Raw genomic sequence first — 15,903 nt, forward strand, 5'->3', positions numbered from 1 at the left:
TCCGTAAGCACACATGATTGTGTGTGCTGCTGGTCCACTAATAGTACTAACCTTTAACAGTTAATTTTACTCATTTTCATTCATTACTAGTTTCTATGTAACTGTTTTTCTATTGTTTTACTTTCTTTTTTATTCAAGAAATTGTTTTTAATTTATTTATCTTATTTTATAAAAATTTTTTAAAAAGGACCTTATCTTCACCATAGCTGGTTGTCCAAATTAGGCATAATAATGTGTTAATTCCATGACTGTATATGTCGGTATCGGTTGATATCGGTATCGGTAATTAAGAGTTGGACAATATCGGAATAGCGGATATCGGCAAAAAGCCATTATCGGACATCCCTAATGATAAGTTTACACTTTTACATAACTTCAATATTGTGTGATTATTCCGGTGAAATTGCCGCATTTGTTCTTGTTGTATTACGACTTTATTCTAATAAAACACCCTTGAATTATGTTGAAAATTATAATGTGTAATATTATGATGTAATGGTTTTTTTTTTTCTTCCCTTTTGGGACAATTAGCTGTATTTTTCTTGTAGTGTTACAATGTGTTATCATAAAATCATTCCTAAAGGTGACATTTTGAAGTCCTATATTTACATCTTTGAAAGGTGGACTTTGACTATATTAGAGAAATAAAAACAACTCATGGCCAAAGTGTTTATTAAGAAGAAAAGTGTGCTGTGTCCTGGTCTTGACAGCCTGGAAGTCAAACAATAAAATAAGAATATCAACAAATAATAATAAATAATGTTATTTTTGACTTACTTTAGCAGGAAGTGATGTCACCCGCCTGTAGAACCTTCTCCTGCGTCCTCCTTGTCCTTCTCTGGCACGCCCTTGGCGTCCTCAGGACACGTCTCTCGGGTGGACGCCGCCGTCTTCGGTCTGTCCTCCGGTTTTTGCGAAGGATCCGCGGCCTCCGTGGCGGCGGCCCTGCTGGCGTGGCAGCCCATGACCTTGGTTTGACTAGTGCGAGGACACGTCGGTGTGTCATGTGACTAAAAATCGCAACTGATGAATCTCAGCGTGTTGTGTGTCGCCATGGCAACCTCCGCCCACTCCCTGACCGCCTGTTGTCGCTCACCTGCCGGGCAACTACAGCGTCACGCCAACACCGCCTGCGGGGCATCGTGTGACACGCAGGTGTGGGCGGTAACCACGGCAACGATTCTTATCAGCGCTTGCTGAGTCATTAATGACAAAACAATGATGGCACAATTATGGCACACGAAGGTCAAAGGTTACATTTAAACCATTTGATGTCACAACAACAACAACATGTTGTTGGTGACAAGAACACTGCTGATTTTTATGATCACTGATTAATTTGTACACTCGAGCAAGAAAACTACTGATTTTAAACCAGATCAGGGAGGATTTGGTTACAAAATGGCTGATTTTTAACAAAAAAAACAGATAAATTGATGTCAGTCGCAAAACTACTGACTTTGATCCAAATCAGGGATTCTTTTTGTTACATTCATGCAAGACAACTAGTGATTTTGAACGAGGACGTAGATTAATTGATGTCACAATAACAAAACTACTGATTTTGATCGAGATCAGGGATTTTTGTTACATTCTAGCAAGAAAACTGTTTTTTTTATTTTTAACAAGCACAAAGATTATTTAACAAGTAAACTACTGATTTGTTTGAGATCTTTTTATTTTGAACAACTAAGATTTATTTTTTTTTACATTTGAGCAAGAAAACTACTGATTTTGAACAACTAAGATTTTTTTTGTTTACATTTCAGCAAGGAAACTACTGATTTTGAACAAAAACGTAGAAGATTTTCATGTCACTGCAAGAAAGCTACTGATTTTGATCGCGATCAGGGCTTTTTTTCTTCATTTGAGCAAGAAAACTACTGATTTTAAACCAGATCAGAGTTTATTTGGTTACAAAATGACCGATTTTTAACAAAAAAATAGATTAATTGATGTCACAGTCGCAAAACTACTGACTTTGATCCACATCAGGGATTCTTTTTGTTACATTCTAGCAAGAAAACTATTGCTTTTGAACAAGAACGCAAATTATTCTATGTCAATGTAAAAAACTGAGTTTGACAGAAGTCAGGCATTTTTTTAATTATTTTTTTTTACATTTGAGCAAGAAAACTTCAAATTTTGATCGAATCAGGGATTCATTTGTTGTATTGGAGCAAGAAGACTATTGATTTTAAATGACATCAGGGATGATATATAGCAACAAAATGACTGATTTAAACACAAATCTAGATTTTTAATGTCACAGCAAGACAACTAGTGATTTTGAATGAGAACATAGATTAATTGATGTCACAAGAACAAAACTACTGATTTTGATCGAGATCAGGGATTTTTTTGATTTTTTTTAACATTTTTCTTGATTTTTTTAACAAGAAAAAATATTATTTAACAAGTAAACTACTGATTTGTTTGAGATCAGATTTTTTTTAAATTTGAGCAAGAGAACTACTGATTTTGAACAATAATATATATTTTTATTTTTACATTTGCGCAAGAAAACTACTGATTTTGAACAAGAATGTAGAATTATTTCATTTTACCGCAAAAAAACTACTGACTTTGATCGCGACCAGGGATTTTTATTTTCATTTGAGCAAGAAAACTAGTGATTTTAAACCAGATCAGGGATTATTTTTTAACAAAAAAAAGATTAATTGATGTCACAGTCACAAAACTACTGACTTTGATCCACATCAGGGATTCTTATTGTTACATTCAAGCAAGAAAACTACTGATTTTGAACAAGAACACAAATTATTTTATGTCAATGCAAAAAACATTACTGAGTTTGACAGATCAGGATTTTTTTTTACATCTGAGCAACAAAACTTCAAATTTTGATCGAATCAGGGATTCATTTGTTATATTGGAGCAAGAAAACTACTGATTTTAAATGACATCAGAGATGATTTGGTTACAACATAGCAACAAAATGACTGATTCTAAACAAAAATATAGATTCTTTTTAATTTCACAGCAAGACAACTACTTATTTTGAACGAGAACATAGATTGATGTCACAAGAACAAAACTACTGATTTTGATCAAGATCAGGGATTTGTTTTACATTCTAGCAAGAAAACTACAGATTTTTTTTTAACAAGAACCATGATTATTTAATGTCACAAGTAAACTACTGCTTTGTTTGAGATCAGATATATATTTGTTTCAATTTGAGCAAGAAAACTACTGATTTTGAAGAAGAACTAAGATTTTTTTTTTTTACATTTGAGCGAGAAAACTACTGATTTTGAACAATAACGTAGAACTATTTCATGTCACCGCAAGAAAGCAACTGATTTTCAGCAAGAAAACTACCGATTTTAAACATGAACATAGATTATTTCATGTTTCAGCAAGAAAATGCCTGATCTTGACCAAATTCAGGGATTAGTTTTCTTTTTTACATTCTATCAAGAAAACTATTGATTTTGAACAAGAACGAAAATTATTTAATGCTACAGCAAGAAAACATCTGAGCAGGACAACTACTGACTCTGGCCAACGCTGTAGATTATTTCACATTAGAGCAAGAAAACTACTGATTTTGAACAGGATCTGAGACCATTTTTTTACACTTAAGAAAGAAAACTACTGATTTTTAACAACGAATTTCATCGCACAACAAGAAAACTACTGATTTTGACTGAGGTCACACACTATTATTTTTTCATTTAGGTAAAAAACTGTTTTTGAACAAGAATATAGATTTCATCCCAGAGCAAGAAAATGACACATTTTGATCAAGATCGGGGATTGTTGTTATGTTTGAGCAAGAAAACTATTGATTTTGTACAAACATGTAGATTTCATATGACAGCAAAAAAAAAATGATTTTGACAAGAGATCAGGGATTTTTTGTTACATCTGAGTAAGAAAACTACTGACTTTGACTATCATTCTACATCATTTTAACACTATAGCAAGGAAGCTATTGGTTTTGAGTAAGAACAGATTATTTCATGTCATAGCAAGAAAATTATTAATTTTGTTTAAAAACTGGGATTATTGTTTACCATGCAAGCAAGAAAACTACTTATTTTAAATAAAACGAGGATTGTATGTTGGAGCAGGAGGGACATTAGGGATTATTACAACAAAATCCAAGCAGGAAAACTATTGATTTTATACAAGATCAGTGATGTTAAAGCCCAGCAAAAAGATGGCAGACAAATATTAAGTTACTCCTCAATGGTCAAGGGAGTTTTCTATTGTATCTCCTGAAACAATCTTTTCCGTGTTCAAGCAAGAATACTATACATTTTATCATTTTATGCAAACATTTACTTACTTGTGTGACTTAATTTAATATAATAAAAAATATAAATGTTATCAAAATACAAAACCCAACACCAGTGAAGTTGGCACGTTGTGTAAATGGTAAATAAAAACTGAATACAATGATTTGCAAATCCTTTTCAACCTATATTCAATTGAATTGACTGCAAAGACAAGATACTTAACGTTCCAACTGGTAAACTTTTTTATTTTTTACAAATGTTAGCTCATTTGGAATTTGATGCCTGCAACATGTTTTAAAAAAGATGGCACAAGTGGCAAAAAAGACTGAGAATGTTGAGGAATGCTCATCAAACACTTATTTGGAACATCTCACAGGTGAACAGGTGGGTGCCATGATTGGGTATAAAAGCAGCTTCCATGAAATGCTCAGTCATTCACAAACAAGGATGGGGGCGAGGGTCACCACTTTGTCAACAAATGCTTGAGCAAATTGTCGAACAGTTTAAAGAACAACATTTGTCAACGCACTATTGCAAGGAATTTAGGGATTTCGCCATCTACTGTCCGTAATATCAAAAGGTTCAGAGAATCTGGAGAAATCACTGCATCAAAAAGCGACATCAGTGTGTAAAGGATATCACCACATGGGCTCAGGAACACGTCAGAAAACCACTGTCAGTAACTACAGTTCGTCGCTACATCTGTAAGTGCAAGTTAAAACTCTACTATGCAAAGCCAAAGCCATTTATCAACAACACCCAGAAACGCCGTCGGCTTCGCTGGGCCCGAGCTCATCTAAGATGGACTGATGCAAAGTGGAAAAAAGTCCTATGGTCTGACGAGTCCACATTTCAAATTGGTTTTGGAAACTGTGGACTCTGGACCAAAAAGGAAAAGAACAATCCGGATTGTTATAGGCGCAAAGTTGAAAAGTCAGCATCTGTGATGGTATGGGGGTGTATTAGTGCCCAAAGACATGGGTAACTTACACATCTGTGAAGGCGCCATTAATGCTGAAAGGTACATACAGGTTTTGGAGCAACATATGTTGCCATCTAAGCAACGCTATCATGGACGCCCCTGCTTATTTCAGCAAGACAATGCCAAGCCACGTGTTACAACAGCGTGGCTTCGTAGTAAAAGAGTGCGGGTACTAGACTGGCCTGCCTGTAGTCCAAACCTGTCTAACATTGAAAATGTGTGGCGCATTATGTAGCCTAAAATACGACAAAGGAGACCCCCGGACTGTTGAACAACTTAACCTGTACATCAAGCAAGAATGGGAAATAATTCCACCTGAAAAGCTTAAAAATTTAAAAAATGTTTACTGAGTGTTGTTAAAAGGAAAGGCCATGTAACACAGTGGTAAAAATGCCCCTGTGCCAACTTTTTTGCAATGTGTTGCTGCTGTCACGCCAAATTTCTTCCCCCTACAAACCCCCCCCCCCCCCATTTACTTCCGTGGTAATGTTTCCTCTTACGTCATTGACAGCGATCGATAGCACTCCGGCTTTGACTGCCCGTCGCTGGAAGGATACTTCGTCTTTGACAGCTGCTGGAATCTGAAGAAATCGATTGTTTTTTTTTGTACAGGCGCGAAACAGGACAGTCGCGTACCGGTTAAGGACCCCCAGCAACTTTGTGATTTTATTGGACGCAGCCCCAGAAGTAAATTGGGGGGGGGGGGGGGGGATTTGGCGTGACAGCCATTAAATTCTAAGTTAATGATTTGCACAAAAAAAAAAAAACGTTTCTCAGTTGGAACATCAAATATCTTGTCTTTGCAGTCTATTCAATTAAATAAAAGTTGAAAAGGATTTGCAAATCATCGTATTCTGTTTTTATTTACGAGTTACACAACGTGCCAACTTGGGTTTTGTAAAATAAAAATGCCGACTATTGTGTGACCATGAGAGACAAAGAGAGACGTGATGAATAGTCAGAAGAATATGTTTAATAAAAATAATTAAACCTCAGTTTCCTCTATAGAACTTCATAGAAAGTAATCCAATAAATTACAAATGTCTTTTTTTTTTTTCTTCGTCTCTTAAGACACTTTCCCTCCCTCCCTTTCAGCCCCGTTCTTTTGCTTTCCCCACGACAGAAAATTAGTTTTGACTACACAGAGCACAACTTTTGCAAATATTACTCAAGAATGAAAAATTACAGGACAAAGACTGACCGTGGTGGTGACATTGAGGATATCGTCAAGCTTGAAACAAAATACAAAAACAAAAAACCACTGATGCTGGTTTTGCCTCAGTGATGACAAACTTCCTGTACAGCAGTAGTGTGAGCGCGCTGGACTGGTCGCCAAAATCAAAGCAGAGAAAAAAAGCCCACCAAGTGTACGTTAAAAGAGGGATCGGAAAGAAAAACGTAGAAAAATACCTTCCATGTTAGCGATGCAGGGTTTCAGTCTCGGTGCGTTCACTGACCGTGGGAGAGCGAGGCTACAGCGACACCTAGCGGGGTGATGAACTAACAGTCCAGCAGTGTCCCAAAAACATACTGAGGGGAAAAAAAGGTACTTCGGTTTGATTGACTTCCAGTGTTTGCGTTTTTGCAGTGTCAAAAAAGATAAGGGCACTTCTACGTCTCGGAAGTTCAAAAACAAACAAACAAACGAGAAAAAAAACGTACAAGCGAGCTAGTTCGGTACTGCGTTGGAAAGCAAAAACCGGAAATATTTAGCGCCGGCGTCACACACGACGACGTGAAATAAATATCGGACATTCCGACTTGCGTGACGATAGCGAGATGAGGAGCAGAGAAGTGGAAGATCGTATTCTGGAAATAGCAAGATTTTTTTTTGTGTTTTTTTTGGCACAGCCGCCCATGAGAGTCATTTTTCGGAAGCTAAAAATCATCGGGTGGATAAATTTTAAAAAAAGAAGTTTTTTGAATGAGGTCGCGCCAGCCGACAAGCATGAACGGAATCTACAGCTTGAGTGACATTCGTTAGCTGCCCGAGTTATTGCTCACGTCCGACGCACCATCTGCAAAGCCCACACACAAATCATAGCCCCGCCCCCCCCAACCATCAATATATATTAACAGCTCGCCGCGCGTGTCGATGCGTTCCCCCCCCAGAATAACAATAAAATTAAATCTTGACGTAATAATTACAATAATGCCTTTTTCATCACGGGTGTGACATGCAATGTGTCCCCGAACAAGACGGTACCTTGTCAACAAACACCGAAATAGCATTTCTGTTTATTTTTTCCTGTTTTTTTCTGGATTTTTTGTTCTCATCTTTTATTACACAACAATTTGGTTAGTTATTTACAAGTAAAGAAAACGCTAAGTGCCGGCAAACAAAAGCCTCCGTACATATGTGAATATATGAATACATTTCTCGGAGGGCGGTACATAAATAGATTTGGAGTCTAGTTTAGTCCTCGTCGCTGGAGTCGTCCGAGGACGAGGAGGAGCTCCCGGACTCCGATGAGGACGACTCGGCTTTTCCTGAACCGCTGTTGTCTTTCTGCTCCCCCGACTCGTCGTCGTCCTCCTCCTCGTTGTCGTCGTCGTCGTCCAAAGTTTCCTCCTTCGCCGTCGCTACGGAGGACGACGGGGGGGCTACAGTTGGGGGCGGAGCATGGAGCGGGGTGGGGTCGGCGGGAAGGTTAAGGCCTGGAGTGAGAAGCATCCCTGGGTAGAGCATACTGGAGAGTAACAAGGGGTTGAGCGGGGCGGGGGGGCTGGAGGCTGCCGAGGCACTTTGGGCGCCGCCGGCGGAAGAAGCTTCTGTCCGTTCTCCTTTGGCGTAGGCCGACGACTTGCCGGCCACGTCGCCGCTCTCCTTCTTGTCCTCATGGCTGGGCTTCCCGAGCAAGGGGCTGACGCCCAGCAGGTTGGGCATTCCCGCCATGCCCGAGAGCATCATGGGGAACATGGCGGCCAAGTTGCTGGCGGCCATGTTGCCGGCGTCCGACGGCAGGCCCATGAGGCCCGCGGTGAGCTGCAGGGACTGCAAGCTCTGGAAGTTCTGCTGCAAGGCCTGCAGGCTGCCCAGGTCCATGCCCGCCAGCAGCCCGTTGGCCAGCAGGGGGTTGAGGCCCAGCGAGGAAGACGACGGGTTGGCTGTCGCCGCCGCCGCCTTGACGAGGGGGTTCTTCGGCCGCCGTCCTCGACGACTCACCTCCTCAGGAACGATGGGACCGGTCAGGATCCTGTCGAACATGCCCTCTGGGAGGTAACCCTGAAAGAGGCCAGGTGGATATAGTCCTCAAATAGCTTTACTCAACTACAGAGAGTGTAAGGCAGGGGTGTCAAATTTATTTTAGCTCAGGGGCCGCATAGAGCAAAATCTGTGCACACCATTAAAATCATGGCATTAAAACTAAAAAATAAAGACAACTTCGGATTGTTTTCTTTGTCTTACTTTACCTAAAAAATATAACAAACACATACTGAAAATATTACAATAAAAATATAGAAAAAAATACCGGCAGCTAGAGATGTCCGATATTATCGGCCGATAAATGCTTTAAAATGTAATATCGGAAATTATCGTATCGTTTTTTTTATTATTGGTATCGTTTTTTAAAAATTTTTATTAAATCAATATAAAAAACTCAAGATACACTTACAATTAGTGCACCAACCCAAAAAACCTCCCTCTCCCATTTACACTCATTCACACAAAAGGGTTGTTTCTTTCTGTTATTAATATTCTGGTTCCTACATCATATATCAATATATATCAATACAGTCTGCAAGGGATACAGTCCGTAAGCACACATGATTGTGCGTGCTGCTGGTCCACTAATAGTACTAACCTTTAACAGTTAATTTTACTCATTTTCATTAATTACGAGTTTCTATGTAACTGTTTTTATATTGTTTACTTTCTTTTTTATTCAAGAAAATGTTTTTAATTTATTTATCTTATTTTATTTTATTTTATTTTTTTAAAAAGGACCTTATTTTCACCATACCTGGTTGTCCAAATTAGGCATAATAATGTGTTAATTCCACGACTGTATATATCGGTATCGGTTGATATCGGTTTCGGTAATTAAAGAGTTGGGCAAAATCGGAATATCGGATATCGGCAAAAAGCCATTATCGGACATCCCTACCGACAGCGGTAAAGTTTAGATCCATGAAGGAAAGAAGAAAGTGAATGAATGTTTATAACTAATACATTTACATATGCATTAAAAATCGTTTTCTTTTGCATTATTTTTTAAATTAATTAACTAACAATTATGACATTATTTTTCCAAAACACAATATAGAATGTGAGATATAACAGGGTAATGCATACATTTATCATCTGTTTTCAAAACGCTTACATAAAGTGGGACCACAAACATTTACTGTGGCACCCCATTTTTATAACTTGATGGGGTCCCTGGGACCCATTTTGTTATGAGGAAAATGAGCTATACTGCCCCATTTTGGGGCGGAATAGCACGGTTGGTAGAGTGGCCGTGCCAGCAACTTGAGGGTTCCAGGTTCGATCCCAGCTTCTGCCATCCTAGTCACTGCCGTTGTGTCCTTGGGCAAGACACTTTACCCACCTGCTCCCAGTGCCACCCACACTGCTTTAAATGTAACTTAGATATTGGGTTTCACTATGTGAAGCGCTTTGAGTCACTAGAGAAAAGCGCTATATAAAATATAATTCACTTCACTTCGTTTTGAAAATTCCTATCACCAACACTGATGGAGTATTGGTGCGTGCAAAACAGCAGCAGGCGGCTGTGGCCTGCGGGCCGGTTCTAATACTAATCAAATATCATCCCGGGGGCCATAGATCATTCATTTGCAGGCCTTGACTTTGACACCCCTGGTGTAAGGCAAGGCTGTTCAAATCCGACATCATACCGGCCCCGAGTTCAGTTCAGCAAACATTTTTATCCTAAAAACACTAAAGTGCTCCTGTTGTGTAGAGGAACTTGGACCAGCGAGATCCTTGCATGGACATTTTAACCCTGCTAGCAAACATAGCACACTAGGGGTTCAAACTTGGGATTTACATAACTGAAGTGTTCCTCAAGGCACCCCTTCAAGTCCTCTACTTTTTTCCTGATGTGAGTTATGTAACTAAGGTGTTGCTGTAGCTTGTTTACCTCAGGTGCAGTCAGTGGTCATTTGTTCAACTTCTTTAGTTACACTAGTGGTGTTCCTCAAGGTTACATTTTAGGTCCTTTTTTTCCCCATTATTTGTGCTATTTTAGAATAAAAATTATTTTAACGCGTTTAAAGAACATAATGGGTACCGTTCACATTCAAGCAGATACGATACCAATCCCGGTACCTGGGAAACGTTGTACTGATGTTGTGTTCTTAAAAGTGCATCGCCAGCTAAACATCCTCATAACATCCAAGACTCACCGACTGCTTGACAACATCAGCCCACTCGGGCGGGACTCCGTACTCCGGGTTCTCCTGAAGGAAGCGGCACAGATCCTTGAGCGGTGGCGCAAAAGCTCCACCCACCTTTAGGTAAAAACAAAAAATACAAGCGGCATGAAGGAAGGAGTTTCACGAAGAAAAAAAAAACCTACAGTACCTCATAGCGTACAACCTGATTTGCAGTACATGAACAGTATTACATCTGAAAAATTAGGAAAATGATACACTGAGCTAAAAATGTAAATGAATATATCCATCCAGCCATCCATTTTCTACCGTATGTCCCTTTCGGGATCGCGGGGGGTGCTGGAGTCTATCTCAGCTGCATGAATATTACAATTGTATGTAAACGCTGAGACACCAATGTAGGGCTGCAACTAACAACTAATTTGATAATCGATTAATCTGTCGATTATTACTTCGATTAATCGATTAATAATCGGATAAAAGAGACAAACTACATTTCTGTCCTTTCCAGTATTTTATTGGAAAAAAAACAGCATACTGGCACCATACTTATTTTGATTATTGTTTCTCAGCTGTTTGTAAATGTTGCAGTTTATAAATAAAGGTTTATTTTAAAATTAAAAAAAATAAATACATTTAAAAAAAATAGCCTATGCGCATACGCATAGCATAGATCCAACAAATCGATGACTAAATTAATCGCCAACTATTTTTATAATCAATTTTAATCGATTAGTTGTTGCAGCCCTACACCAATGCGACAATACACAAAAATACACCCTCGTTGACAACCACAATTTATTCCAGCAATTACCATATTTTCCGGACTATAAGGAGCACTTAAAATCCTTTTTTTCCCCTCAAAACTCGACAGTGTGCCTTATAACCCGGTGCGCCTAATGTACGGAATAATTCTGGTTTTGTTTACCGACCTAAAAGCTATTTTATTTGATACATGGTGAAATGATAAGTGTGACCAGTAGATGGCAGTCAAACACAAGAGATATGTGTAGACTGCAATATAATGGCAGTCTCACACACAAGAGATGTTCTGGACTGCAATATGACTCAAGTAAACAACATCAACATTTTATATGTTCCATTGAAAATACAGAACATTACACACGGCGCTCAAAAATCTATCAAAATGTTTTAGTACGACTTTGAAAAGCTATTATTATGGTGTGTGTAAGGTAAGATATTATCTGGCGTTGTTTTGCAATATTATGCAAAAGCAACTTTTCTTACCTTCTGGTGCCTGCTGATCTGTATTTGGGATCTGCATAAGTCCTGAAAAAATGTGCGCGTCCCCCTTTGTAGTCTGTGTCGACACCATAGTCGATAAGCTTCTTCTTTTTCTCTATATTCTTGTTATGGGACATTCATCCTCCGCTGTTGCCATTTCTAATATTAAGTAGTGTAAAGTTCTTACTTATATCTGCCATGAAAGCGCTAAAACATACCAGTGTAGTGAGTTTACATTATTCACCCAAGAAACTTTAGTTATTAGAGAGATCTGGTCAGACGGTTTTTCACGGGACATATTTCCAGCGGATGAGGAGATACTGCTCCGTTATTGATTTAAGTAAAGTCTGAATGTCATTAAAACAGTTAGCTCCATCTTTTGACACTTCTTCTACTCCCGTCTTTGCACGCTACACCGCTACAACAAAGATGACGAGGAGAAGACGCTGCCGAAGGTGAGCCACGTAAATAAGACCGTCCACAAAACGGCCCATCCGGAAGCGACTGTCAGAAAGCGGCTTAAAGATGATCTGTAAAACAATCTATGCAACATTTTGACCAAAGAACCACCATTACATGTTATGTAGACCACAAGGAAGTGTTATCAATTTAGAAAATAAAAAAATATATGACTCCTTTAATGCACCCTATAATCGCCTTATATATGAAAAAAGATCGAAAATAGACCAGTCATCGGCAGTGCGCCTTATAATCCAGTGCGCCCTATGGTCCAGAAAATACTGTATCCTACAATTCACAGGTGTTAAACTCAAGGCCCGGAGCCAGATCTGTCCCGACACAACATAGCGCAAGTGGTGAATTAGGGTGAGCAAATTAAGCGTTACTATGTCCCTTGCAATAAAGCTGTGGTAAGCATGGTATCGGCCAATCTCACTCATGGATGATCGGTATCGGACCATCCCTAAATGAAAGTAACACACCTTGCGGGCGTTCCTTCTGTTGATAATCTGCACTCTCTCCTCCCCCGTCAGGCTGTTGACGTCGATCTTGTTGGGGTTCCTGCAGCGATGCCGCTTCTGCTTGGGCCGACCATCTTGGATGTGGAACTGCAAAGGCATCTTGTTGACGCCCTGCGCACAAAAACAACAAAGTCAGCACAACGAAGTAGTTTGGGTATGACGCGGGCGGGCCGCAATACTCACAGGGATGAAGGCTCCCGTGTCCGCCACAAAGCCCGGGTGCTCCTTCAGCCACTGATCTAGATCTTTCTTCCTGGGAGCGTCGTCCCCAGCGAGCCGGGTGCCGTCTTTCAGGTTGATGACAGGAACCCTGCTCTCCGCGTCCTCCGGAGCCAGACCCGCGCTCGGGTTATAACCTGGCATTGGAGCTGTGCCCACTTGGCCGATGCCGCCCCACCCAGGAAGCGGCTGGAGCCACAGGGGAACACCAGGTTTGTGTCATGCCCATGCATCATCAATCAGTGCAGTCCAGTATCGTACCTGATCAGGGACTTGACTCCTGTTCATGAACAGCAGGTCCATCCCCTCTACGTTCTTCCTCCTCCCCCTGCGCCGCTTCACCACCGGTTGGCCGTCCAGCACACCGTTTAGCCTCATGGGACCAGCGAGACCTGAAGGCACTGCAGAAGAAGCGGCGCCAAATTAATCCAACAAGCTCTTGCTGCCATATTGTTGTAAAAAGACACCGTACCGTTCTGGAAGCTGCACTGCGGCTTGGTGATGTCGGCCAGACCCGTGTCTGAGGCGCTCTGCAGGTCGTGTAGCCGGGCCAGATACTGCTGCTGGGCCTGGGGTCCCTCCTCTGCATCCAGGGGTCTCTTCAGAGGTAGACCTTGTTTCTGGAAGGTCAGCTTGAGACCTCCCTCCTGCTGCACAAAGCACAGGAGCCACAAGTTGGATGAGTAGCTCACTCTTAGGGCTATGAAACCTTTGTTTGTAGCGCCAATACTACATTCTTGTTCATACAGAAATACATACAGTGGAACCTCTGAATTGTAATCCCCTCAAAGTCGTAAACAATGTTATTTTTCTGTTACTATAAAAGGCTACCAAAAAGGACAAATGTGATGATAGCCAAATAACTTATTTGAAATAGTACAGTATAGGGATGTGTACCAATACAATATGGTACCAATTCCCAGTACCTGGGAATCAATACCAGAACTCGACGGTACCAACCATTTTTCAGTACTTTTATGCATGTCAATAAATGTTGATTGTTTGATAATGAAATTTTAATTTTAATGTAACATTTAAAAATGAGCTGATTATAAGTGAAGTGAATTATATTTTATATAGCGCTTTTCTCTAGTGACTCAAAGCGCTTTACATAGTGAAACCCAATATCTAAGTTACATTTAAACCAGTGTGGGTGGCACTGGGAGCAGGTGGGTAAAGTGTCTTGCCCAAGGACACAACGGCAGAGACTAGGATGGCGGAAGCGGAGATCGAACCTGCAACCCTCAAGTTGCTGGCACAGCCGCTCTACCAACCAAGCTATACCGCTATAAGTGTGCTGTCTTCTGTTTCTTATACTATTTGAGTCTCATTTGCAATGCAGTTGCACTGCCAAGACAATAGATGGCAGTACTGTATAGGCTATCTATTGTATGTTGTCTAACTAAGAATTAGCCTTTTCAATAAGTATTGGATGTTGAACTGCTTTAGATAATGTAAAATAAATTACACAAGAGCCATCAATCTAAGTGCTAGCATGTTAGTTTAAGAGAACAGATTTAACAAATACATCTATATATTTATATTTATCCAAATTACATGTTGAACTGAGGAAATTTTGGCTTTGATTGGCTTTCCTAACTGTCAGACACATATGTCTCATACACGTACATCATATCATGTCTTAAACCTTATTTATCGACGGAACGTGAACTTATTTTACTTCGTTTTAGTTGTATTTGGTCCACCGGCAGACACGCGAGCGTGCAACTTATGAGGTGCACGGGTAATTAAAACAACATTCTCCTTTTGTGCTCTAATATTAAAAAATAACCACTATAGTGAAGCACGGATGTGTTATTATAATATAAAGTCAGTGTAAAGTGGGGCAAAACACACCGTCCATTAGTCGTACGCAGGCTCCATCTAGTGGTACTTTGACATTTATGTGCAAATAATTTTATTTAATTCATTATTTATGTGCACGGTTTTATTTTCCTATATTCAAACACAGTGTTACCGTTCAAACGGTGTGTATTGTTAGTGATGAAAAATATTAAACATACTTCCATCCATTTTCTACCGCTTAAATGAAAATTCTGCCTTGTTTTTAATGAGTACTTGGGCCTACTGTGCTACTGTATTTTAATGTTGGTCATTATGGTTGCAGGAGCCTAAATGCTGTTTAAGTTCATTTACATTTTATGGAAGGTGCTTTATGTTTATTCAGCCAAAAGGGGACTATTTACTTTATTTAAATAATACGAAAATGTATATATTGCATGCTTAGAATAATTATAAGGTTCACTTTATTTGTAATTATTACATTCGTCTAAATAATTTTATGACGTACTATTTTGTACTGCTTTAATACAGTGAAGATTACGTAACTGTTTAATTGCATATATGGCGGAAGAATCTGTCTGTTAATATGGTTTGGACACTGTGTTATGGGAAATGGCAGTCAGGTATGGTGTAATCGAGCCACAGAGTTTTTTGACCTTACTCTTACTTTTTCTAACTCTTTCTTACTGTAACAAACTCGCTTTATTTTGCCGTTCATTTGTTCCCACATCGTTTCTTTTTTACGTTAATGAATGATTAAGTTGACAAGTAAACGATACAAAACGAAGAGAAGCATCTGGCATTTTGTTTGTTGTTGCCGCAGCAAGCGGAAGCAGGAGAAAGTAGAGGAGCGTCAAGCTAAGGCTTCATTAGGAAACTACAATGGTGGTACTAGGAAAGCAAAGTTTTTTCGAGGTTGTTCTTTGTGAAAAAGTTGAAGCAGCACTGTAAAAGTGTGATGCACGTTACGCTAAAAAATAAAAATAAAAAGCATATCAACTCAATTTATTTAATTTATTTATATAACTCTAAGCTAAAAACAAAAATG

At 39.5% G+C, this 15,903-nt stretch overlaps 1 protein-coding gene across 8 annotated transcripts in view; it reads right to left on the reverse strand.

Moving 5' to 3' along the window:
* Positions 1 to 6,246: 6,246 nt before the first annotated feature.
* Positions 6,247 to 15,903, reverse strand: part of chd9 (chromodomain helicase DNA binding protein 9) — a 198,463-nt gene continuing 188,806 nt past the window's right edge. For 4 of the 8 annotated variants that reach the window (XM_062023776.1, XM_062023802.1, XM_062023785.1 and 1 more), the window contains exons 33-38: positions 13,525 to 13,702; positions 13,314 to 13,453; positions 13,017 to 13,241; positions 12,795 to 12,944; positions 10,621 to 10,725; positions 6,251 to 8,476 (exon numbers count right to left, since the gene is read on the reverse strand). In XM_062023776.1, the coding sequence (XP_061879760.1) occupies positions 7,667 to 8,476; positions 10,621 to 10,725; positions 12,795 to 12,944; positions 13,017 to 13,241; positions 13,314 to 13,453; positions 13,525 to 13,702 (1,608 nt within the window). In that variant the 3' untranslated portion in view covers positions 6,251 to 7,666. Of the gene's footprint in view, positions 8,477 to 10,620; positions 10,726 to 12,794; positions 12,945 to 13,016; positions 13,242 to 13,313; positions 13,454 to 13,524; positions 13,703 to 15,903 lie in introns of all 8 variants that reach the window. The other 4 variants (XM_062023759.1, XM_062023742.1, XM_062023750.1 and 1 more) reach the window with 2 other exon arrangements.

Source organism: Entelurus aequoreus, linkage group LG02 (assembly GCF_033978785.1).
Source record: "Entelurus aequoreus isolate RoL-2023_Sb linkage group LG02, RoL_Eaeq_v1.1, whole genome shotgun sequence".
Taxonomy (NCBI): Eukaryota; Metazoa; Chordata; class Actinopteri; order Syngnathiformes; family Syngnathidae; genus Entelurus; species Entelurus aequoreus.